The sequence below is a fragment of the Phoenix dactylifera genome, chromosome 12 (assembly GCF_051530095.1).
Source record: "Phoenix dactylifera cultivar Ajwa chromosome 12, Ajwa_hap1_PhDact_Kaust_v1.1, whole genome shotgun sequence".
NCBI classification, from domain to species: Eukaryota; Viridiplantae; Streptophyta; class Magnoliopsida; order Arecales; family Arecaceae; genus Phoenix; species Phoenix dactylifera.
This window is the reverse complement of record NC_143201.1, coordinates 10,538,280-10,565,202: the sequence shown is the minus strand read 5'-3', so window position 1 is coordinate 10,565,202 and position 26,923 is coordinate 10,538,280. Positions and strand designations below refer to the sequence as shown.

Below are 26,923 nucleotides of genomic sequence, written 5' to 3'. Positions count from 1 at the left end.
GTTCCTCTTAGATATCTAAGGATTCTTTTGACAGCACTTAGATGTGATTCCTTAGGGTCCGATTGGTATCTGGCACATATTCCCACACTAAATACTATGTCAAGTCTACTAGCAGTAAGGTAAAGCAAAGATCCAATTAAACCTCTATAAAGTTTCATATCTACACTTTTCCCTTTTTCATCTTTGTCTAGCTTACTAGTGGGGTTCATTGGAGTGCCTATTTTTTTGTGATTTTCATTACTAAACTTCTTTAGTATTTCCTTTGTATACTTAGTTTGATTAATGAAGATCCCTTCCTTAGTTTACTTGATTTGTAATCCAAGAAAGAAATTTAGTTCTTCCATCATGCTCATCTCAAATTTTCCTTGCATTAATTCAGCAAATTTTTTACAAAGATTATCATTAGTGGCACCGAATATGATATCATCTACATATATTTGTACCACTAGCAAATTTTTGTCTTTTCTCTTAAAGAAGAGTGTTTTATTTATGTGTCCTCTACTAAAATCATTATTTAACAGAAATTTGCTTAATCGATCATACCATGCCCTAGATGCTTGTTTCAATCCATATAGTGTTTTATGTAATTTAAATACATGATCAGGAAATTCATGATTCTCAAAACTAGGAGGTTGCTCTACATATACTTCTTCTATATACCCATTTAAGAAGGCACTTTTTACATCCATTTGATATAACTTGAAATCCATAAAGCATGCAAAAGCTAGAAGTAATCTAATAGCTTCTAATCTAGCCACGGGAACAAATGTCTCTTCAAAATCTATCCCTTCTTCTTGATTGCATCCCTTAGCTACAAGTCTAGCTTTATTCCTTATAACTACTCCATTTTCATCTAACTTATTTCTAAAGATCTATTTTGTTCTAATTACAGAAATATGCTTTGGTCTCTCAATTAATGTCCATACATTGCTTCTTTTAAACTGATTCAATTCTGCTTGCATAGCATTAATGCAATTTATGTCATGCTCAGCTTCTTCATAAGTTTTAGGCTCTATTTGTGAAACAAAAGCAAGATAATCATTCAAATTTCTAAGAGATGATCGAGTTCTTACCCCTTGAGATGGATCGCCAATAATTAAGTCTTTGGAGTGACCATGTGCATACCTTCATTCTTTTGGCAAGTCTTGAGATTGTGATGGCACATGATCATCTTCCTTTTCTTTTTCATCTCCCTTTTCTTGATTTGGCAAGTCATTAAGATTCAGATTTTCAAGCTCAAAAATTCCTGCATCATCATCAAGAATACTTTCCCTCTTACGAGACTCACTATCAGACTCATCAATAATAACATTAATTGACTCTTCAACTACAAGAGTTCTTTTGTTGAATACTCTGTATGCCCTGCTAGAAGTAGAGTATCCTAGAAAGATACCCTCATCTGACTTGGCATCAAATTTGCCCAGATCTTTCTTGCCATTGCTTAAGATAAAACATCTACACCCAAATACTCTAAAATATTTAGCAGTTGGTTTCTTATTCTTCCAAAGTTCATAAGGAGTTTTTCTTGTTATGGGACGTATTAAGACACGATTTAAAATATGGCAAGCAGTACTTATAGCTTCAGCCCAAAAGTACTTTGGGAGATTTGACTCACATAACATCGTACGAGCCATTTCTACCAAAGTCCTATTTTTTTTTTTCAACAACCCCATTTTGTTGAGGCGTTCTAGGTGCTGAAAATTGATGTGAAATACCGTTCTCATTACAGAATTTTTCAAAGTGTTTGATTTTCAAATTCAGTTCCATGATCACTTTGAATTGCAATTAAGGTGAAGTTCTTTTCAGTTATGATATTTCTATAATATTTCATAAATGCTGAAAATGCTTCATTCTTATGTGCAAGAAACGAAACCCATGTATATCTCGAGAAGTCATCCACTATTACTAGTCCATACTTTTTTCCTCCTAGACTTGTGGTTCTAGTGGGTCCAAATAGATCCATATGAATAAGTTCAAAAGGCCTAGTGGTTGATGACAATGTTTTTTGATTTGAAAGATGATTTTGTTTACTTTCCTAATGTGCATGGTCCACAGATTTTGTCTTTTTCAAAAATCAATTTTGGCACATCTTTTATCAAGTCTTTTTCGACTAGTTTTGATATTAAGTCCATTCTAGCATGTCCTAGTCTACGATGCCATAGCCAATTTGTTTTATTTCTCTTTTCTTCATTAGTGATTAAGCATAACCTAATTTTCTTGGCAAAGTCATTAAGATCTACCATATAAATGTTTCCATGTCTATGTCCCATAAGTACAATGCCATTATCTTCAGGATTTGTGATTATGCATACTGAAGCTTCAAATGAGACTTTAAGACCTTACCACAAAATTGACTTATGCTTAATAAATTATGTTTCAAACCATTAACTAATAACACATTTTCTATAAAAGTGGATGGAGGGATACGAATTTTACCATTTCCAATGATAAGTCCTTTTCCATTATCTCCATAGGTTACCACCCCACCCTCCTTAGATTCCAAGGTGACAAATTGTTCTATGTCACCTGTCATGTGTCTTGAACAGCCGCTATCTAGATACCATCGTCTATCCTTCTTATTGGCTGTAAGACACACCTGCAAGCAAAATCAAGGATATACTTTAGGTACCCAAACTATGTTGGGTCCTTCAGGGTTAGTGTTCGATGTTCCTTTTGGAATCCAAATTTTTTTGTATTTTAGCTTGCCTTTTTCACTTAATTTGTTATAGCTAAATTTCCTAAAATTACATTCGTATGCTTTGTGTCCTAATTTATTGCAGCAATGATAAATTGTACTTTCATTTTTGCCTTTAACAAATATGTTCTTTAAGTATTTTTGCTTTCTATTTGTTTTATATCCTAATCCTGCTTTATCATGTACAGCTTTTTGACTATCAAGAATCATATTTAATTTAGTTGAGCTAAGTGTAAATTTGTTTACTAAGGATTTATATTTTTCTGCATCCTCTTTTAGTTTGAAGTTTTCAGTAATTAGACTTTTAGTTTTATTTGTGAACTTCCTACTTAATGTTTCATAGTTATTAGATAGTTTCAGCTTTTCTTTCATAAGAGATTGATTTTCATCTTTTAGATTTTTATTTTTGTTGATTAGCTTCTTGTGTTCTTCCATAAGATCTAAAAATGCATCATGTAATTCTTCTACTGTAAAATCACACTCAAGTTCAAAATCTACTTCATCATCATTGGCCATGTAGCAGATTTGGGCCGTCTTTTGTTATTTTCCTCTTCCGAAATTGATTCCTCACTTTCACTCCATTCAGCCATGAGGGTCTTCTTAAGTTTTCTTGCCATCCATTTCAATTCCGAGCAATCTATCTTGAAGTGCCCGGGCTTGTTACACTCATAGCAAATTGGCACCTCTTTTTTCTTTTCTGTCTTTTTCCTTTTTCTTGCTTGAGCTGCTTTTGAGGAAAGGCTTCCTTTTGTGGAGTCTCTTCTTACCTCTCATGAATTTTTTGAATTTTCTTGCGAGCATAGCCATTCCTTCTTCATCATATTCCTCCTCATCATCAAACTACTCTGATTCAACGTCTTGTCTTGGAGTTGTGGACTTCAAGGCAATGGTTTTCTTTTTCTTGACCTCTTCTTCTGAATTTTGCTTCATGGTCAACTCATGGGTCATAAGTGATCCTAGAAACTCTTCCAATTGTAGTGTATTGAGGTCCTTTGCTTCTTGAATTGCGGTTACCTTGGCCTCCCAAGCTCTTGGTAAAGACCTGAGAATTTTTTGCACCAATTCAGATTAGTATAAGATTTGCCTAAACTCTTTAGTCCATTTATGATTTCCGTGAGTCTAGTGAACATTTCAGTTATGGACTCTGTGGACTCCATTTTAAACAATTCATACCTATGTACTAACATATTTATTTTTGACTCTTTAATCTGATTAGTTTCTTCATGTGTGACCTCTAGTTTATCCCAAATTTCTTTGGCGGAGGAGCATGTAGATATTCTGTTGAATTCATTTACATCTAGTGGGCAGTAAAGTACATTAATTGCTTTAGCGTTTAATTGTGCTAGTCTTCTATCACTATCATTCCAATCCATTTCAGGTTTAAGAATGATTGTGCCCTCTATACTAATTGTAGGTGTGTGTGGTCCTCTAGTTATAATACTCCACAAGTCATAATCTAGAGCTTGAATGAATATCCTCATCTTAGCTTTCCAATATGTGTAATTAGTGCCATTAAACAAGGAAGGTCTATTTGTGAATTGCCCCTCGCTCATAGAACATCCCACTTGGGTTGCCATGATCTTTGACTCTTGATCGTGAGATTAGCAAATACTATGAGTGTTAGATGTATGCCCTAGAAGCCAATCTGGCTGACACATTATTAATTCTAGGACATAAATTTGTACATGACTTTATTATTATTGAATAATAAATGGGCATCTTTTCATTCATATTGTTTATGTGTCTACGAATCGTCCAAGGAATTAATAAGATGATGATACATATTCTCAAGGGTTGAGAATTTGAGCCATGCATCATTGGTGATTAATTTCTAAATGCTCCTGATCAATGGATCATCACGAGGACGGTGATCGATCCGATCAGTGCACAGATCGCTTTCCTTATGGATGGACGAGACTCGAGTCCACAGTGTAGGGACACTGAAGTGATAGTGCAGGTGCTTGTTAGAGAACAAGGGTACTGAGCGTGACCAAGACAAGAAGTCACTTGGATGTCTATCCACTCGTCAGTGACTTGCTTGATGTTACAGTAGTGTAACTGGTCCTTTGACCTGTGGTGCTTCGGCTATTCACAGTGAGGTTATTGTAGTTTGAATGCACATTTGCATGGTCTCTAGTCATATGAGTCCTTGTAGTGTAGATTAGTTGCAGTAGGTTCACTGTAGGAGTAGAGTATGCACTTACATGGAATCTATCGATCTTGATAGAAGAGGAGTGATCCTATATGATTTATTAGACTGAGTTCTAAGACCTTGGCCAGGGCAATAATATAAAGTGGAGAAAGAGTTTTTCAGAACTCAAGTTGAATAAATCTAGACATATGACAGACGACGGAGTTTGACGAGCTATCCATGACCTCCGGTCTGTAGGAATTCACGATAGAAGGACTGTATCATACAATAACTGCACCTAGAGGTTCATCATTCTATTCTGCTGGGTAGCCACTACATACTGGTAGGTGTCACTGGTGGATGGTGACTCACAGGGATCATCTTGATGGTCGAAAATCCCTGGTGAGTTGAGTTGAAATTGTTTCAACCCATTGAAAGAAGTTTTCAATGATATTGTGATAGAGATCGCAATATATCTCACTACCAATCAGAATAGAACCTATGGGGTCACACACATTAGAAGTATTGATCGATCCGATGGTTGAATTGTGATTAAGAATCACATATGATCAATTAGATTGATAAATGAATAACCCGCTAAGAGTTAGTGGTTAGAAGAAGGAATAATTGCAATCGGATTGCAATTTAATTTAATTAATTGGATTTAATTAATTGGACTTGATCATGAGTCCTACTTGGAGTAGGATTCTTGGAGTCCTAATTGGATTAGGATTTCAAATTAAATTAGAGTCCTACTTGGAGTAGGATTCTAAAGTCCTAATTGTCTTAGGGCTGAAATTTAAACAAGTCCTGATTAGATTAGGATTTTCTTAAGTCCTAATTAATTAATCTAATTAATCAAATGACTTCTAATTGGATTAGGATTGAAGAGTTCAATTGAGTCATGGTTCAATTAAATTCTAATTGGATTTAGATTTGGAGGAATTAAATTGGGTGCACTTAATCCTATTTTGAATAGGATTGGACCTAGAACTAGTCCTAACCCAATCCCCACTTAATTTGATTAAGTGGGGCCAACCATATGGGAGAAGAGGGAGGGGCCTACGCCCCTCCCTTGGCTGGTGGCGTGAAGGAAAAAGGAGGGGCTATGCCCCTCCTATTTTGAATTCGCAAAGGGATAAAGATGAGCTCCTAAAATTTAGGAGCTCATCTTTATCCACACACCATAAAAGAGGGGTTCAAAGGGGCTCCGAATTTTTCATGATTTTTCTTGAGATTTTTGGCGGCAAGGAACCTCCTTCCATTTCTCCTTTCAGCCACAAGGAAGCAAGGGAAAAGAAGCTCTTGGCGTAGTCTACTTCATCCCCTTCCTTGGTTCCAACGCGAAGGAAAAAGAAAAGGCTGCGGGTTTTTGTTCTCCTTCCATTGAACCATCCTTCTTCTTCCTCCTCCCTTAGGCATTCAAGAGTTGATTGATAGAGAGGATATCAGCCATCAATAGCCTTCTCTGCAAGAGAGCTAGCACCCCGGGGAGATCCAAAGACTTCGATCGACTCACTACTTCGTGTGGATACCCGTAGAGGCCAGACGCGTGTGCGGCTTCCACTGAACCCTCATCAAATACAACGTTAATCAGATTTGCGGAGACCATCTACCCGCACAAGGTGAAGATCTGATCTTCTTAATCATGATTTTAAAATGATTTAATAAGAATTTAATCCTAATCTATCTATAAATGGTTTTAAAATATGTTCATGCGATGAACGGGATATGCACGTCTTTCCGCTTCATATCTGAAAATTTTTGAATTTTCAGAGGCATGTGACAGATCCTAACAATGAGAGCACCTTGCTCTGATACCATGTTGCCCGAAGTGACAAGCCAAGAGGGGGGCTGAATTGATTTTTCTAATTTTTTAGTTCCTTAATAAAATTGATGGATGAATGAATCACTTAGTTAATACTAGTTAAGTACGTCTAGTGAAAATAGAAATACACACAAGACAAACACACAAGAAGTATAGTGGTTCGGTGCTCTCCTAAGCACCTATGTCCACTCTCCGAGCGTCCCCTTGGAAATTCACTATAATCCCGCGGATTACAGTTGGATTGTTTTCCGGGATCACAATCCAAAAATCTTTACACTTTGATTTTCCGGAATCACCAAAAACCTACGTTGGTTTTGCGGGCTCACCAACAACCTACGTTGGTTTTGCGGGCTCACCAACAACCTACACCGTTGGTTTTACAGGCTCACCAACCAACCTTACAAGAGGTTTGAAAAGAAAGAAATTTAAAGCTTCTAAATGAGCAAATATAACAAATATGAACTAAGAAAAGAGATTAGGAATAGTTATCGCTTTGAGGATGCTCTTCTCTTCTTTGCTCAGGTTACTTCACTTTACAATGAGTTGGTGGAGCTGTTGAATGCACTTTCAGATTTGCTCAACCACCTTCTTTTGAGATTTGAATGAAGCAACTTAATGAAGAACGCTAGGGCTTGCTTTAATCTTGAATACTCTATGATTTCTTACAAAAGAATAATTCTACTGATGAATAGTGTCTCTTAAATACTTCTCAACCTCTATTGGTTACTTTCCATTCGTTAGATTTGAAAAACTAGCCGTTACTATCCGTTGGGAGGTCAAAAAGTACTTTGACTCTTGATCGTGAGATCAGCAAATACTATGAGAGCACCTTTCTCTGATACCACTTGTTGCCCGAAGTGACAAGCCAAGAGGGGGGCTGAATTGATTTTTCTAAATTTTTAGTTCCTTAATAAAATTGATGGATGAATGAATCACTTAGTTAATACTAGTTGAGTGCGTGTAGTGAAAATAGAAATACACACAAGGCAAACACACAAGAAGTATAGTGGTTCGGTGCTCTCTTAAGCACCTATGTCCACTCTCCGAGCGTCCCCTTGGGAATTCACTATAATTCCGCGGATTACAGTTGGATTGTTTTTCGGACTCACAATCCAAAAATCTTTACACTTTGATTTTCCGGAATCACCAAAAACCTATGTTGGTTTTGCGGGCTCACCAACAAACTACGTTAGTTTTGCGGGCTCACCAACAACCTACACCGTTGGTTTTACGGGCTCACCAACCAACCTTACAAGAGGTTTGAAAAGAAAGAAATTTAAAGCTTCTAAATAAGCAAATATAACAAATATGAACTAAGGAAAGAGATAAGGAATAGTTATCGCTTTGAGGATGCTCTTCTCTTCTTTGCTCAGGTTACTTCACTTTACAATGAGTTGGTGGAGCTGTTGAATGCACTTTCAGATTTGCTCAACCACCACCTTTTGAGATTTGAATGAAGCAACTTAATGAAGAATGCTAGGGCTTGCTTTAATCTTGAATACTCTATGATTTCTTGCAAAAGAATAATTCTACTGATGAATAATGTCTCTTAAATACTTCTCAACCTCTATTGATTACTTCTCATTCGTTAGATTTGAAAAACTAGCCGTTACTAGCCGTTGGGAGGTCAAAAAGTACTTTTGCAGAACTAGCCGTTATGCCTTTGCCCGTGCTGGGGTCGACCCAAACTTTCCTGGGTCGACTCAATTTACTGTTCATTAGACTTGGGATCGACTCAACTTACTCTGGGGAATGATGAGGTCCCATCAAATTCATGCGGCCAAAGGGGCCGATCTGGCATAGGACATTAGACACTTGCAGCCAAAAATGCCCACGCGCAGGCCCTTCCCAGCTTCTGCGTGTGGCCCCCTGCAGTAGCACACTGCAGCAGGCCCCGACCAAGAGCATAACCAAGGGACAAGTGGCAACCATCCGCGCGCAAGGCCAAACAAGGAAAGCCACGGTCAGCCCGACCGAGAGCACAGCCAAGGGACAAGTGGCAGCCATCAGCGCGCGGGAGCAAACAAGGAAGATTATCACAAGATTGCACCCAGCCAAAGCCAGCCGACCGAGACACATGGCAGGCATCCAAGCATCAGCGCCGGGCCAAACAAGGAAAGCACATGCGCAGAATCAAAGGAGCTTGCAGGCTCTTCCATAGAGATTTGGCAGGAGAAAGCACAGGCGGCCAGGATGCAGCAGGCCGCAAGATGAACGCACACGGGATGGCCACGCCAGCAATCCGTGGGAGCAAAGGGCAAAAGCGGTGCATCCCTAAAAATTAGGGAGAACATCTCGGCAAATTAGGAAGCGCAGCCAAGCCATCCAACGCAGCGACCAAATCAGGCTTCGCCCGGACAAATGGCGACATCAGCAAGGGACACACGCACAGGCCAACCAGACAGCCAATCCCGAGCGCCCAGCAATTGCAGCACATGGCCGCAAGGGGCCAAACTTGGTTAGCCCATTGGCAGCAAAATTAGGAGATCCTTATCATTTGAATTAAATCCAAAATAAGCCAAGGCAATCAGCCTATAAGAGGAGCCATTAGGGCCCTTAGTCCGGCATGGATTAGCATTGAATTTCAGCTTTGAGTCAAGGGTTGTATCCTTTTGTTCTTTCTTTCGGCCGAAAGGCTTGGGCTAAGGTGGAGAACATCACTCCCCTTAGATTGTTTAAAGCATCGCAAGGTTCCTTCCGGATCTTGCAAGGAGTCCTTTGTAATCGTTGCTTATTGGAATACAAGAGTCAATTTCGTCCAAACCATTGAGCCCCATCATTGATTCTTCCCACCGCCGGCAGCAACAAAGCTTCTGCACACGGCGTGGTTCCAAGGCAGCAAGAAGGAAGAGAGATACCCACATCAAGCCTGTCCCAACGCACGACAACATTCAAACCTTGGCGCGGGGTTTAGGACCGCAAAGCCCCGCGGGCCAACACTGGTGCTTTCCTTGAGAAACTTCAACAGAGATCGTCGGGTGGATCGTCTTCGGTCCAAATCCACGGAAGGACGATCTCAAGGGTATCCTCTAACTTTTCAGATCTATACTCTCCATTGTTCTTGTATTGAGGTCTGAAAGTCATTGTAAATCTGTAAAAAAATTCTGATTGTAAGGGGTTAGGTTCCATGGAGTCGGGTAGTGATTCATTCAGCCCGCAAAGGCTCTTTGAAACCATTGAAAACAACGCCGAAGTTAATCGGGTGTTGGAACATTTGGTAACCTCTTTGGCCGCCATAAGAAGAGAAGGAAATGACAACATAGAAAGGCTAGAGAGGATGTTTGCAGAAAAAAATAATGAGGGAGAAAGAAAAACGAGAGAAGATAGGAGAGGAGGAAGAGTTGAATGTGGTAATACTTTTGTTGATAGATGGGCCGATGGCATCCCTACGGAGGATCGGCCAAGAAGTATGGAAAGACCCATGAGTGAGCCCGTAGGTAGTCCTCATCCTTGGAGGCCTCATGGCCGACGTGCACACGAAGGAAGGAGCAAGGATCGGGTGAACCGTGAGGACGGAGTTAGGGGTTTCGGTCCAAATGAGAGGGGAGGTCCGAAAACCTAAGATTGAGTTCCCATCTTTTGGAGGAGGAGATCCTTATGAATGGCTCGATAAAGTCGAGCAATATTTCCAAGTATATGAGATCCCTAGAGAGGAAAGGGTGACCATAGCTAGCTACCATCTTGAGGGGAGAGCCAATAGGTGGAGGTGGCTAAGAAGCATCTAAGAAAAAGAGGGGAACTACTTGGGGTGGACGGCTTTTGTGCAGAAGTTCATGAACCAATGGGGGCCTTCACCAACCATCAATCACCACGGCCAATTGGCCAAGCTCAAGCAAGAAGGCAAGGTGCAAGCATACATCGACGAATTTCGCCAACTCCAAACCATGGTGGAGGGTTGGCTGGAAGAAGCACTACTTGGCACCTTCGTGGACGGGCTCAAGCCTTGGCTCGCCAAAGAAATCAAGCTCAAGCAGCCCGGCCGCCTTCAAGAAGCAATGAGGATGGCAAAGATCCTTAACCAAACCAACACCAATGACCGGCGGCCAACCAAGGAGAGCTCCAATCGCAATCATGTCAGCCTGCTGCCATCCAAGTCCCAACCGGCCGCAAGCACTTCCAAATCTCAACCTCAAGAAGTCAAAAGATTGTCCCATGAAGAACTACAAAGGTACTTCGACAAGGGCCTATGCTACAAATGCAGCGCAAAATGGAAAAGGGGCCACCGGTGCAACCATGGCCAAACTTTTGTCATAAAGCTCCTCGAGGAGCCAGAAATTTCAGATGGGACTCAATCCGAGGACCACTCATCCGACGAGGAAGCTGTACATGCCTTTGCCATCCGTGAATGCCATACTCCGGAAGGCCTAGAAGAGTCGGATGGCGACGATCCCACTGCAGCAGAAATTTCTGCAACCACCAATGCAGCCGGCTTGGAGGATGAACGACGAGGGGAGCCACGCATGCCAACCTCAGCCGACCCACTTGCAGAAATTCCAGCAGCTGAAGATGACTCTTCATGCCACGCCATTAGCAGCGCCGATTGGAGAATTTGGGACCGGATCCGAGAAGCCATCAAGCTAGACGTTCGGGCTCAAGAAATTATTGAAAAGGTTGAGGCAGCTGCAGATGGGGTAACCAATTTCAAAATCCGGGATGGCCTCATCTTCTACAAAGGGTATGCCTATGTCCCTAACACTCGAAACTTAAGACAAGACATATTAGATCATTTCCATAGTAGCAAAGAAGGGGGACATGCCGGGTGGTTTCGCACCTATGTGCGCATCAAAAACTTTTTCTTTTGGGAGGGCTTAAAGGCTGAAGTGAAGAGGGTAGTGACCCAATGTGATGTATGCCAATCAGTGAAGTATGACCCTAGGGCACCCCCAGGCCTCTTGCAGCCCCTTCCAATACCCGGGATGATTTGGGAAGACCTATCCATGGATTTCGTAGAAGGCCTTCCCAAAAGTCATGAGTTCGAAGTAATCTTGGTCGTAGTAGATCGACTTAGCAAGTATGCCCATTTTATAAACCTCAAACACCCCTACACTGCTAAGTCCGTTGCCAAGGCCTTTGTGGAAGTAGTGGTCCGATTGCATGGCATCCCAAGGACCATCATCTCCGACCGCGACCGAATCTTCCTAAGTGATTTTTGGAAGGAGGTGTTCTCACTTCAGGGCACCAAGCTCAAGGCAAGCTCTTCATACCACCCCCGGACTGATGGACAGAGGTTGTTAATCGTACCTTGGAGTAGTATCTTCGCTGTTTTGCCACAACAAACAGAACCTTTGGTCGGAGTATTTGGAGTGGGCCGAATATTGGTACAACACTTCTTATCATTCGGCCATCAAAACCAGCCCCTACCAACTTGTCTACGGTCAGCCGCCAACAACCATGACTACCTATGAACCCGGCACGGCAAGGACTCATAAAGTGGAGCAACAACTAATCACTCGAGATAGATGATCAACCATGCAAAGAAGGAACTCCACAAAGCTCAACAGCGCATGAAAAGGTACTACGACACAAAGCATAGAGAGGTAACATTTCAACCCGGACAATATGTTTATTTAAAAATCAGCCCAAAGAAGCAAAAGGCACTTAGAAAAAAATTCAGCTTCAAGCTATCAAAGAAGTACTATGGGCCATATAAAATCTTGGAGAAAATTGGAGAAGTGGCGTACCGATTGGAGTTACCTCCCAGTTCACAACTCCATCCGGTATTCCATGTTTCTATGTTGAAAGAAAGAATAGGGGACCCCTCATTGATCGAAAGAGAACTACCTACATTTGATGATGAGGGACGCTTCCTTCTACAACCAAGAGAAGCCCTCAATTACAGAATATGGAGACGGGGAAGAGGAAGAAGGCCCGTGTGGCAAGTCCTCATACATTGGCGGAACACTCCTCAAGAAGAAGCCACATGGGAAGACTACGATGAAATCGCCCAACGGTACCCAGACTTCACCCTTGAGGACAAGGGTGCTCTCCAAGACGGGGGGATGTTGCAGACCCCAAGCGGCCGCGCCGTGCAAAAGCCCTGTCAAGCCAAATTCCATTGAGCACGGCCGAGGCCAACCTCGGCCAAGACCACCGCATGGGCCAAATCCACTGGTTGGAAGTCTGCCCAAGCAATGGCCGACCATGCCAGCCACCGGCTCAGCCCCGCGCAGTCCATGCCCAGCGCCTACGCGAGGTTCGACGCCCACCGCAGCAGCGCGCGGCCGACAGCGCGCCCAGCCAGCCACAGCAACGCGCGGCCAACCGCGCGCATAGGCAGCACCAGGCACGCGCAGCCCTCTACGTGCGCCCACTGCAAACGCGCGGCCACCAGCGCGCACGCCAGCCAGAGCGCGCACACGCCAGCCCGCACGCCCGCCCGCGCGCAATCCCGCGGCCGACAACCTGCGGCGCGCGGTCCTCTGCGCGCCCGATGCCCAGTCGCGCCCCTGCGTGCGCCCGCCAAGCCGCGCGCAGGCCTCCGCACACCCGAGCAGAACCCGGGCCGGCCAACGCCCGAGCGCCAGGGCGACCCAGGGCCGCGCGCACCAGCACGCGCCCAGCGCCCGCGCCCACCTGGCGCGCCCAGCGCCATGCATCCGCGCCTGCCTGGCGCACCCGAACCTCGCCAGGCCCAGGGACGGCCAGTGCACAGCAAGGCCGCCTTCCCGTTCCTCTCCAACACTTGGCACCCACGCAACTATGGGTTGCGTGCACGCCAGACATGGGCATGGACACGGGCGGCAACCAGGGGCACCAGCCCATGCATGCGCACTTGGGCGCACACGCAAAGAAGGCACAGCAAGCACAAGGCTTGGCCAAGGCTGCATCCGGCCGAGCGCTCCCAAGCCAAACAAGCCCAAGATCAGCACACGGGTCAAGCGCAGCCAAGGACACAGCAAGACATCCGAGCCCGCACACATTGGACCCGGACCAGCCAGCGCGCGCATGGCCAAGAGCCAAACATGGAAAGCCACGGTCAGCCCGACCAAGAGCACAACCAAGGGACAAGTGGCAACCATCCGCGCGCAAGGCCAAACAAGGAAAGCCACGGTCAGCCCCACCGAGAGCACAGCCAAGGGACAAGTGGCAGCCATCAGCGCGCGGGAGCAAAAAAGAAAGATTATCACAAGATTGCGCCCAGCCAAAGCCAGCCGACCGAGACACATGGCAGGCATCCAAGCATCAGCGCCGAGCCAAACAAGAAAAGCACATGCGCAGAATCAAAGGAGCCTGTGGGCTCTTGCATAGAGATCTGGCAGGAGAAGGCACAGGCGGCCAGGATGCAGCAGGCCGCAAGATGAACGCGCATGGGATGGCTACGCCAGCAATCCGTGGGAGCAAGGGCAAAAGCGGCGCATCCCTAAAAATCAGGGAGAACATCTCGGCAAATCAGGAAGCGCAGCCAAGCCATCCAACGCAGCGACCAAATCAGGCTTCGCCCAGACAAATGGCGGCATCAGCAAGGGACACGCGCATAGGCCAACCAGACAGCCAATCCCGAGCGCCCAGCAACTGCAGCACATGGCCGCAGGGGGCCAAACTTGGTTAGCCCTTTGGCGGCAGAATTAGAAGATCCTTATCTGAATTAAGTCCAAAATAAGCCAAGGCAATCAGCCTATAAGAGGAGCCATTAGGGCCCTTAGTCCGGCATGTTAGCATTTGAATTTCAGCTTTGAGTCAAGGGTTGTATCCCTTTGTTCTTTCTTTCGGCCGAAAGGCTTGGGCTAAGGTGGAGAACATCACTCCCCTTAGATTGTTCTAAGCGTCGCCAGGTTCCTTCCAATCTTGCAAGGAGTCCTTTGTAATTGTTACTTATTGGAATACAAAAGTCAATTTCATCCAAACCATTGAGCCCCATCATTGATTCTTCCCACCGCCGGCAGCAACAAAGCTTCTGCACACGGCGTGGTTCCAAGGCAGCAAGAAGGAAGAGAGATACCCACATCAAAACGGTCCCAACGCACGACAACATTCAAACCTTGGCGCAGGGTTTAGGACCGCGAAGCCCCACAGGCCAACACTTAGTTGATGGGGGCTCACGGTCCCAAGCCCCGCACCAAGCCCCTTTGTTGTTGCTCCTTGACATCCGCCCTTGCGGTGGTGGATGGTTTGGACCGATTTATAGGTAACGTTCGTTGAATCACTCAAATACAAAGACAATCAATAAAGCAAACTTAATGGATTCAACTCTCGAATTGATGAACGAAGAACGAAGAACAAACAAAGAAAAGAAAAATCTAGTAGAGCATTCAAGGATCTCTACTAGCCCAATCTAATGAAGAATCGTAAGGATCCCTCACTTAGCCAACAATCTAGTAGTGATTGATGTATCCCATACTAGCCCAAATCTAAGGCCTAACCCCCAGACCGAAATCGGCACAAGTCCCGCCCAAGCCTTTCGGCCGTCTCTCTACAAAAAGATACAACTCAATAATGATCAAAAGGATAGATAAAAAATCCTTTGAAGGGCCCTAATGGCTCCTTTATATAGGCCTAATGCCCATGTGTTGAAATCAACTTATTGGTGGAAAGCAATTCGAAATTCAAAACTATTCCAAATCAGCCACAAGGAGATCCAATTTGAATTTGAATTCCTTTGGCCATGTGCTGAATGCTGCTGGGTACTTGGACGCTCGAGATGCGTTGCTTGGTTGGCTGGATCGGGTGTCCCGTGCGAGTGCTGCCAAGTGTCCACGGTTTGGCTGATTTGGTATCCCTTGGTTGCTGGCTGTTGGCTGCTCCCGGGCTGGCTTGGACGCGGATCCTGGTTGGCCGGGACGCGTGTCCTGGTTGGCCGGGATGCGAATCCAGCAGTCTTCCTCCCGTGGATCGCTGACTTGTCCTCTTGTCCTCCTATTCTCGCGGCCTGATGCATCTTGGCTGCCCATGCACTTGCTCGCTGGTTTGCTATGGAAGAGACCGCGGACTCCTCGCATTTTACATGTGCTCTTTCTTCCTTTGCCCCCTTGCTTAGATTTGTGCCATGTGGCTCGGCCTGCTACTTTTGGCTGTGCGCTGCCTTTGGGGGCCTTCTTTCCTTCTTCGCTGGTTGGGCGCACATGTGTTGCATGTGCTGGCTGATGTGCTGCCCATTGGTTTGTGCTTGATTTGCCAAGTGCCAATGTGGTCAGGCTTGGCCAAACATAGGCTGATTTGCATGGGTTCAGCCTGTGCACATGTTGCTGGTTTGCATAGCTGCCATATTTGGTATGTGGGGATGTTTGTGCTTGCTAGCAGTGCGCGCGCAAGGGTGCTTACTGTTGGCTAGGCGCGCGCAGGGGCGCGCGCTGCTAGGGCACGCGTGGAGGGCCACGCGTGGGCTGCCGCTGCTGCAGTGGCTCGAGCGTGCGGTTGGCCGCGCGCTCGGGCTATGGTCGTCGGTTGTGCGCAAGCGTAGAGCGCCAAGCGTGCTTCAGCAAGGGTGGGCGAGCGCTGGCGGTTTGCCATGTGCGCGTATGTTGCTGCGGTCGGGCGCGGATGCCTGGATATGGCTGTGTGTGCGCACGGAGGGCTGCGCGCTGCTGGTGCGTGCACGGTCGGGCGCGCGCGGGCTGGTGGGGCGTGCGGAGTACCGCGCGCTGCTGCGATCGGGCGCGGGCGCCCGGAGGTTGCTGAGTGCGCGCGCAGAGGGTCATGCGCTGCTGGTTGTGCGCGCAGAGGGCCGCTCGCTGCCGGTTGAGCGCGCGCGGAGGTCCACGTGCGGGCTGGTGCGCACGCGGTTGGGCGTGCGCTGGCTGATGCGTGCGCGGGCTGATGGGGTGTGCGGATGGCCGCGCGCCGCTGGTGTGCGTGCGGAGGCCCGCGCGTCGGCTGGTGCATGCGCGGTTGGCCACGCGCAGGTTGTGGCCGTGCGGGCGCGCGGTGGGCAGCGCGCTGGTGCAGTCATGGCTGATGGTCCCGAACCTCGCATGGGCGCTGTGGAGGGCCTGTGCGGGGTCGGGCCGGCTACTGCCACGCTTGGCCAAAGCTCGGCCAAGCCTCCAAGCCATGGGATTTGCCCGAGTTTTGGCTTTGGGCGAGGTTGGCCTTGCTTGTCCCGGCTGAAATTTGACTCGGCGGAGCGGGGTTTGCAACATTCCCCCTCCCTTGGAGAATACCCTTGCCCTCAAAGGTGCGGTTGGAGTGCTCGTGTGCCACCACATTGTTGTCATCCCTGTGGTCGTGGGAGTTCCTGGCCATGTTCCTGCTGAAGTTAGGAATCAAATGCACATGAACATACCGAATGTAGAATATAAGCCCGTTTTGTAGTTTGTAGGTTGCGACGCCACCCGCTGCTGCTTCAATTTTTTTGTTGATTTCTTTGGCTTGGGCTTCTAGTTTGACAGCTTTGCAGATTTTCCCATTAGCATCGTTGGTGGCAATGCAATTGGTCTCCCTGTTGGCCACTTGGAATTCTGCCTGATGCACAGTCGGGGCTTGCATGATTGCCTCAATTTGGATAGGTGTTGCAGAATTTGTGGTGGTGGCTGAAATTTCTGCTGCTGCATTATTTTCAGGTGCAACATCGGGTCCTTCACTTGAATCTGGCTCACTATGCTCATGGATCATGAAGGCACGGCCGGTTGCATCTGGAGTTTTTTGTTTCGCTGCTTTTGTGATCTGAATTTGCAGCGACACCTTTGGTCTTTAGCTCGCTGCAAACATCCAGCAAAAGGGTTTGGCCGGAGTTGCAACAATGATCCTTTTTCCACTTGGTGCCGCACTTGAAGCACAACCCCTTGTCGATGAAGTTTTGCAATTCCTCACAGGTAAGTTTCTTAACCTTCTTGGCTTGCAGTCTGCTGGTGGCTGCAGCCGCCTCCTTGCCCATGGATGATGCCTTGAATTGCAAAGGCTTGCTGCCATTGCTGCAGATTGTTTCCACTGCTGCCATGCCGGGTGATTGGTTCTCTCCTGGGCTTGCCGCTGCAGAGCTTTCAACACTACTTGATTGTTGACTTTGGCTTGAGTTTGCTGCTGGAGTTTCGGCTGCAGCCTCAAGGTCTGTGGCGGCCAAGTTCGACAAGCCGTGGCTAGTCTTAGCATTACTCACATTATTGCAGAATTTTTTAGTAGCTTCTTCCTTATTGCAAAATCTTCGTGATCTCCCAAAAACTCCTTCACCATAGTCATCACCAATCAGTCCTTTCTTCCTCCTATCCATGTGTTCTCTCCGGCCTTCAAGCCTTCGAGCATGGAAGGGCTCCTCTCCGGACTCGATACTCTCATCATAGTACCCCTTATATCTCCTTTCTACCATATCACTTCGGCCCTCTAATCTTCTTCTTTGACTCATGTTCTTCCTCTGATTTTCTCTCTTCTCTACTTCATACAAGCCTCTAGACCGATCCTCCTCCTGGATACCATCGGCCCATCTATCTCCTCTCACTATATATCTCCTTTTCAATCTCTCAATATTAGTGTTACTCTCTCTTCTTATGTCGGCCAAAGTGTTCATGATATTCTTCAACACTTGGCCGTGTTTGGCATTACTATTCTTCCAAGACTCTACCATCCTTTGGTTATCTGAGTCTCCCCCTGACTCCATGATAGATTTGAAATTTCTATCCAAACAAAAAGTCCAAATACAAACCCCAAAATCCCTGCTCAACGTTGGTTAAAACCAACTTACACCCAATGCAGAAAATTCTGTCTGCAACAACTCCCAAAATCAGCAACTATTCCCTGCCTAAGTTGCTGTCTAATCCCTTTAACATTCAACACAAATAAACAGGAGTTTTCTATAGATGCCAGAAAATCAATATACTGCCACAATATAATCAAATCGTTGCAGAAAATCTGGTGTAATCAGCAAGTATATGTTGCAGAAATTTTCCAACCAACTGTAGACGTCAGATCTGAAATTTTCTATGTTCCGAACGTTACCTCCTTGAAGAAGATTTGTCTCAACGAGGGTGAGACACTCCCAATGAAAGCACCAGTTGATGGGGGCTCATGGTCCCAAGCCCCGCACCAAGCCCCTTTGCCATCGCTCCTTGGCGTCCGCCCTTGCGGTGGTGGATGGTTTGGACCGATTTATAGGTAACGTTCGTTGAATCACTCAAACACAAAGACAATCAATAACGCAAACTTAATGGATTCAACTCTCGAATTGATGAACGAAGAACAAAGAACAAACAAAGAAAAGAAAAATCTAGTAGAGCATTCAAGGATCTCTACTAGCCCAATCTAATGAAGAATCGTAAGGATCCCTCACTTAGCCAACAATCTAGTAGGGATTGATGTATCCCATACTAGCCCAAATCTAAGGCCTAACCCCTAGACCGAAATCGGCACAAGTGCCGCCCAAGCCTTTCGGCCATCTCTCTACAAAGAGATACAACTCTATAATGATCAAAAGGATAGATAAAAATCCTTTGAAGGGCCCTAATGGCTCCTTTATATAGGCCTAATGCCCATGTGCTGAAATCAACTTATTGTTGGAAAGCAATTCGAAATTCAAAACTATTCCAAATCAGCCACGAGGAGATCCAATTTGAATTTGAATTCCTTTGGCCATGTGCTGAATTCTGCTGGGTACTTGGACGCTCAAGATGCGTTGCTTGGTTGGCTGGATCGGGTGTCCCGTGCGAGTGCTGCCAAGTGTCTACGGTTTGGCTGATTTGGTATCCCTTGGCTGCTGGCTGTTGGCTGCTCCCGGGCTGGCTTGGATGCGGATCCTGGTTGGCCGGGACGCGTGTCCTGGTTGGCCGGGATGCGAATCCAGCAGTCTTCCTCCCGTGGATTGCTGACTTGTCCTCTCGTCCTCCTATTCTCGCGGCCTGATGCATCTTCGCCGCCCATGCACTTGCTCGCTGGTTTGCTATGGAAGAGTCCGCGGACTCCTCCTCGCATTTTACATGTGCTCTTTCTTCCTTTGGCCCCTTGCTTGGATTTGTTCCATGTGGCTTGGCCTGCTGCTTTTGGCTGTGCGCTGCCTTTGGGGGCCTTCTTTCCTTCTTCGCTGGTTGGGCGCACGTGTTGCATGTGCTGGCTGATGTACAGCCCATTGGTTTGTGCTTGATTTGCCAAGTGCCAATGTGGTCAGGCTTGGCCGAACATAGGCTGATTTGCATGGGTTCAGCCTATGCACATGTTGCTGGTTTGCATAGCTGCCATATTTGGTATGTGGGGATGTTTGTGCTTGCTGGCAGTGCGCGTGCAAGGGTGCTTGCTGCTGGCTGGGCGCGCGCAGGGGCGCGCGCTGCTGGGGCACGCGTGGAGGGCCACGCGTGGGCTGCCGCTGCTGCAGTGGCTCGAGCGTGCGGTTGGCCGCGCGCTCGGGCTGTGGTCGTTGGTTGCGCGCGGGCGCAGAGCGCCAAGCGTGCTTCAGCAAGGTTGGGCGAGCGCTGGCGGTTTGCCATGTGCGCGTATGTTGCTGCGGTCGGGCGCGGATACCCGGATATGGCCATGTGTGCGCGCGGAGGGCTGCGCACTGCTGGTGCGTGCGCGATCGGGCGCGCGCGGGCTGGTGCGCACGCAAAGGGCTGCGCGCGGGCTGGTGGGGCGTGCGGAGAACCGCGTGCTACTGCGGTTGGGCGCAGGCGCCTGGAGGTTGCTGAGTGCACGCGCAGAGGGTTGCACGCTGCTGGTCATGCACGCAGAGGGCCGCTCGCTGCCAGTTGAGCGCGCGCGGAGGTCCACGTGCGGGCTGGGGCGCACGCGGTTGGGCGCGCGCTGGCTGATGCGTGCGCAGAGGCCCGTGCGCGGGCTGATGGGGCCCGCGGAGGGCCGCGCGTTGCTGGTGTGCGTGCGGAGGCCCGCGCGCCGACTGGTGCACGCGCGGTTGGCAGCGCACAGGTTGTGGCTGTGCGGGCGTGCGGTGGGCAGCGCGCTGGGGCAGTCGTGGCTGATGGTCCCGAACCTCGCATGGGCGCTGTGGAGGGCATGTGCGGGGTCGGGCCGACTGCTGCCACGCATGGCCAACCTCGGCCAAGACCACCGCACGGGTCAAATCCACTGCTTGGAATTCTGCCCAAGCAATGGCCGACCATGCCAGCCACCGGCTCAGCCCCGCGCAGGCCATGCCCAGCGCCTGTGTGAGGTTGGGCGCCCACCGCAGCAGCGCACGGCCAACCGCGCGCCCAGGCAGCACCAGGCACGCGCAGCCCTCTGCGCGCGCCCACTGCAGATGCGTGGCCACCAGCACGCACGCCAGCCGGAGCACGCAACCGCGCGCCCGCCTGCGCGCAATCCCGCGGCTGACGACCTGCGGCGCGCGGTCCTCCACGCGCCCGATGCCCAACTGCGGGCGGCCCTGCGCGAGCAGGTCTCCGCGCACCCGAGCACCCGGGACGGCCAACGCCCGAGCGCTAGGCCGACCCAGGGCCCCGCGCACCAGCGCGCACCCAGCGCCCTACGCCCGCGCCCGCCCGCCGCGCCCAGCGCCCTGCATCCGCCCCCGCCTGGCGCGCCCAAACCTCGCCAGGCCTAGGGACGGCCAGTGCACAGCAAGACCGCCTTCCCGTTCCTCGCCAACACTTGGCGCCCACGCAACGATGGGTTGCGCGCACGCCAGACATGAGCATGGACACAGGCGGTAACCAGGGGCACCAACCCATGCGTGCGCACTTGGGCGCACACGCACAGAGGGCACAGCAAGCACAAGGCTCGGCCAAGGCTGCATCCGGCCGAGCGCTCCCAAGCCAAACAAGTCCAAGGTCAGCGCACGGGTCAAGCCCAGCCAAAGACACAGCAAGGCATCCGAGCCCGCGCACATTGGACCCGGACCAGCCAGCGCGCGCGCACCCGAAAGCCAAACAAGGAAAACCACGGTCAGTCCGACCAAGAGCGCAACCAGGGGAGAAGTGGCAACCATCCACGAGCAAGGCCAAACAAGGAAAGCCACGATCAGCCTGACCAAGAGCACGGCCAAGGGGCAGGTGGCAGCCATCAGCGCGCGGGAGCAAACAAGGAAGGTTATCACAAGATTGCGCCCGACCAAAGCCAGCCGACCGAGACACATGGCAGGCATCCCAGCATCAGCGTCGGGCCAAACAAGGAAAGCACATGCGCAGAATCAAAGGAGCTTACGGGCTCTTCCATAGAGATCCGGCAGGAGAAGGCACAGGCGGCCAGGATGCAGCAGGCCGCAAGATGAACGCACACAGGATGGCCACGCCAGCAATCCGTGGGAGCAAGGGCAACAGCGGCGCATTCCTGAAATTCAAGGAGAGCATCTCAGCAAATCAGGAAGCGCAGCAAAGCCATCCAACGCAGCAACCAAATCAAGCCTCGCCTGGACAAATGGCGACATCAGCAAGGGACACGCGCACAGGCTAACCAGACAGCCAATCCCGAGCGCCCAGCAATTGCAGCACATAGCCGCAGGGGGGCCAAACTTGGTTAGCCCTTTGGCAGCAGAATTAGAAGATCCTTATCTTTTGAATTAAGTCCAAAATAAGCCAAGGCAATCAGCTTATAAGAGGAGCCATTAGGGCCCTTAGTCCGGCATCGATTAGCATTTGAATTTCAGCTTTGAGTCAAGGGTTGTATCCTTTTGTTCTTTCTATCAGCCGAAAGGCTTAAGCTAAGGTGGAGAACATCGCTCCCCTTAGATTGTTCTAGGCGTCGCAAGGTTCCTTCCGGATCTTGCAAGGAGTCCTTTGTAATCGTTGCTTATTGGAATACAAGAGTCAATTTCGTCCAAACCATTGAGCCCCATCATTGATTCTTTCCACCGCCGGCAGCAACAAAGCTTCTGCACATGGCGTGGTTCCAAGGCAGCAAGAAGGAAGAGAGATACCCACATCAAGACAGTCCCAACGCACGACAACATTCAAACCTTGGCGCAGGGTTTGGGACCGCAAAGCCCCGCGGGCCAACACTGGTGCTTTCCTTGAGAAACTTCAACGGAGATCGTCGGGTGGATCGGCTTCAGTCCAAATCCACGGAAGGACGATCTCAAGGGTATCCTCTAACTTTTCAGATCTATACTCTCCATTGTTCTTGTATTGAGGTCTGAAAATCAGATCTGAAAGTCATTGTAAATATGTAAAAAAATTCTGATTGTAAGGGGTTAGGTTCCATGGAGTCGGGTAGTGATTCATTCAGCCCGCAAAGGCTCTTTGAAACCATTGAAAACAACAACACCGAAGTTAATCAGGTGTTGGAACATTTGGTAACCTCTTTGGCCGCCATAAGAAGAGAAGGAAATGACAACATAGAAAGGCTAGAGAGGCGGTTTGCAGAAAAAAATAATGAGGGAGAAAGAAAAACGAGAGAAGATAGGAGAGGAGGAAGAGTTGAATGTGGTAATACTTTTGTTGATAGATGGGCCGATAGCATCCCTACGGAGGATCGGCCAAGAAGTATGGAAAGACCCATGAGTGAGGCCGTAGGTAGCCCTCATCCTTGGAGGCCTCATGGCCGACATGCACATTAAGGAAGGAGGGAGGATCGGGTGAACCGTGAGGATGGAGTTAGGGGTTTCGGTCCAAATGAGAGGGGGGTCCGAAAACCTAAGATTAAGTTCCCATCTTTTAGAGGAGGAGATCCTTATGAATGGCTCGATAAAGTCGAGCAATATTTCCAAGTGTATGAGATCCCTAGAGAGGAAAGGGTGACCTTAGCTAGCTACCATCTTAAGGGAAGAGCCAATAGGTGGTGGAGGTGGCTAAGAAGCATCTATGAAAAAAAGGGGAACTACTTGGGGTGGACGGCTTTTGTGCAGAAGTTCATGAACCAATGAGGACCTTCACCAACCATCAATCACCACGGCCAACCAAGCTCAAGCAAGAAGGCAAGGTGCAAGCATACATCGACAAATTTCGCCAACTCCAAACCATGGTGGAGGGTTGGCCGGAAGAAGCACTACTTGGCACCTTCGTGGACGGGCTCAAGCCTTGGCACGCTAAAGAAATCAAGCTCAAGCAGCCTGGCCGTCTTCAAGAAGCAAGGCCGGCGGCCAACTAAGGAGAGCTCCAATCGTAATCATGTCAGCCCGCTGCCGTCCAATTCTCATCCAGCCGCGGCAAGCACTTCAAAACCACAACCCCCTGAGGTAAGAAGGCTCAACCGAGAGGAAGTGCAAGAATACATCAAGAAGGGATTGTGCTTCAAGTGCGGCGCCAAGTGGGAGAAGGGCCATCACTGCAAACCCGGTCAAGCATATGTCATACACATTAACAGCAGCGACGACGAAGCCCATGAGAATGCTGCTGCAACCATTGACGGCAGCACCTCTGATGAGGATGATCCCACCGAAGACAGCCCCACCAGTCCCATGCCAAAGGATGCCGAGCTATCTCTCCATGCCCTCACCAGTGTGCAGCGGCCTTCAACCATGCGGCCGACGGCATGGATCAGCAAACATGAAGTGTCCTTGCTCGTTGACAACAGGTCCTCCCCCAACTTCATTAATCCGGGAGCCTTGCAGCGTGTAGGACTCAAGGGGGCAGCCACCGAGCCATTTGAAGTTAAGGTAGCAAGCGGCGAAAGACTTAAGTGCCAAGAAGTTATCAAAGACGTTCGGCTCAACATCCAAGAGGTAAGAATTTCTGCAGATTTACATGTACTCCAGCTTGTAGGTTTGGATGTGGTCCTTGGCAATGCATGGCTTCGGGGCATTGGAAAAGTAGTCACAGACTACAATACCATGACCATGGAGTTTCGGCTCAATGGAAAAAAGAAGATATGGACAGCACTCCACCACAAGGAAGTTCGGCCGTGCGAAGCCAACATGATCGAGCGTTTGTGCCGAGGAGGAGCCCTTTGCTTCGCCGTCGTGATGTCCAACCAAGGAGTGGCTGCGGGGGGACCTCAACCGCAGTCAAAGGATGAATTGCAAGGCTTGCCACCGCAAGTGCAAAAGCTCCTTGAAGCCCACCGTGGAGTCCTAGCTACACCGACAGCGCTGCCACCAAAGCGCGCCTTCGATCACCCCATTCGCCTTAAGGAAGAAAGCAAGCCAATCAACGTCTCGCCTTACAGGTATGCTCACTTTCAGAAGGGAGAGATCGAAAGGCAAGTTGAAGAGATGCCGAAACAGGGGATCATCCGCCAAGTACCAGCCCGTTCTCATCACCGGTCCTCTTGGTAAGAAAAAAAGACGGATCATGGAGGTTCTGCACCGATTATAGGGCCTTGAACGAAGCTACTATCAAAGACCGGTTTCCAATCCCCATCGTGGATGAGATGCTCGACGAACTCCACGGCGCAAAGTTCTTCACCAAATTAGATCTCCGGGCCGGCTACCATCAAGTTAGGATGCGCGACGAAGATGTCCACAAGACGGCGTTCCGCACCCACTCCTGCCACTACGAATACTTGGTCATGCCCTTCGGACTTTGCAATGCACCATCAACCTTCCAAGTAGCCATGAATCAGGTATTCAAGCCGCACCTACGAAAGTTCGTAATTGTCTTCTTTGACGACATTTTGATCTATTCAAAGACCCTAGAAGAACATATGCGGCACATAGATCTACTCTTGCGCACCTTGGAAGAGCATCACTTCTTCATCAAGCCTTCCAAGTGCGCCTTTGTGCAGACCGAGCTTGACTACCTTGGGCATGTAATATCCGGGGATGGTGTTCGAGTTGACAATCGGAAAGTTGAAGCCATGACGGATTGGCTGCTGCCAAAGGATGTTTCGGCCTTAAGGGGATTCCTAGGACTTACCGGCTACTACCGAAGGTTTGTCAAAGGATATGGTCTTATTGCAAAACCCCTCATAGCCATGTTAAAGAAAGATGGATTTGAATGGACCCCTGCGGCATGCCAAGCATTTGAAGATCTCAAAAGAGCCATGACGCAAACCCCCATACTTGCATTACCCGACTTCAGCAAGTCATTCCAAGTCTTCACCAATGCAAGCAACGAAGGGATTGGCGCGGTCCTAGCCCAAGACAAGCAGCCATTAGCTTACATTTCCAAAGCCCTTGGGCCGTAGAAAAAAGCATGGAGCACATATGCAAGGGAGATACTCACGGTCGTGCACGCCGTCAAAATTTGGAGAACGTACCTACTAGGACGTCGCTTCACCATTGTCACCGACCAACAAGCTCTTCGACACCTTCTACAACCAAAAATCGTGACTCCTGAGCAGCAGTAAAATTACTTGGTTTTGAATATGATATTGTGTATCAACCAGGGAAAAAGAATAAGGTGGCCGACGCCCTGTCCCGCAAGGAAGTCCATTGCTCGATAGCACCCTTGAGGACAAGGGTATTCTCCAAGGAGGGGGGGATGATAGCCACCTCAGCCCGCCGAGCCAAATAACAATGAGCACGGCCGAGGCCAACCTCGGCCAAGACCACCGCACAGGCCAAATCCACTGCTTGGAAATCTGCCCAAGCAGTGGCCGACCAAGCTAACCACCGGCTCAGCCCCGCGCAGGCCATTCCCAGCGCCAGCGCGAGGTTCGGCGCCCACCGCAGCAGCGCGCGGCCGACTGCGCGCCCAGCCAGCCACAGCAGAGCGCGGCCAACCGCGCACCCAGGCAGCACCAGGCACGCGCAGCCCTCTGCGCGCGCCCACTGCAGACGCGCGGCCACCAACGCGCACACCAGCCGGAGCGCTCAACCACGTGCACACGCCAGACCGAGCGCCCGCCCGCACGCCCGCCCGCGCGCAATCCCGCGGCCAACGACCTGCGGTACGCGGTCCTCCACGCGCCCGATGCCCAGCCGCAGGCGGCCCTGCGTGCGCACGCCCAGCCGCGCGCAGGCCTCCGCGCACCCGAGCAGAACCCGGGCCGGCCAACGCCCGAGCGCCAGGCCGACCCAGGGCCCCGCGCACCAGCACGCGCCCCGCGCCCTACGCCCGCGCACGCCCGGCGCGCCCCGTGCCCTGCGCCCGAGCCCGTCCGACGCGCCCAGCGCCCTGCATCCGCGCCCGCCTGGCGCGCCAGAACCTCGCCAGGCCCAGGGACGGCCAGTGCACAGCAAGGCCGCCTTCCCGTTCCTCGCCAACACTTGGCGCCCACACAATGATGGGTTGCGCGCACGCAAGACATGGGCATGGACACGGGCGGCAACCAGGGGCACCAACCCATGCGTACGCACTTGGGCGCACACACAGATGGCACAGCAAGCACAAGGCTCGGCCAAGGCTGCATCCGGCCGAGCGCTCCCAAGCCAAACAAGTCCAAGATCAGCGCACGGGTCAAGCGCAGCCAAGAACACAGCAAGACATCCGAGCCCGCACACATTGGACCTAGACCAGCCAGCGCGCGCATGGCCAAGAGCCAAAGAAGGAAAACCACGGTCGGCCCGACCAAGAGCACAACCAAAGGACAAGTGGCAACCATCCGCGCGCAAGGCCAAACAAGAAAAACCACGGTCAGCCCG

At 49.4% G+C, this 26,923-nt stretch overlaps 1 protein-coding gene across 12 annotated transcripts in view; it reads right to left on the bottom strand.

The window, feature by feature from the left end:
• LOC103721475 (elongation factor Tu, mitochondrial-like) overlaps nucleotides 1-26,923 on the bottom strand; it is a 65,899-nt gene that overhangs the window by 20,560 nt on the left and 18,416 nt on the right. The window contains exons 1-2 of one of the 12 annotated variants that reach the window (XM_089926814.1): nucleotides 7,869-7,975; nucleotides 2,437-7,838 (exon numbers count right to left, since the gene is read on the bottom strand). The exons of 10 other annotated variants lie outside the window; for them this stretch is intronic. In XM_089926814.1, coding sequence (XP_089782940.1) covers nucleotides 2,437-2,472 — 36 coding nt within the window. In that variant the 5' untranslated portion in view covers nucleotides 2,473-7,838; nucleotides 7,869-7,975. Of the gene's footprint in view, nucleotides 1-2,436; nucleotides 8,660-26,923 lie in introns of those variants that run through there. One more of the 12 variants, XM_088708351.2, reaches the window with a different exon arrangement.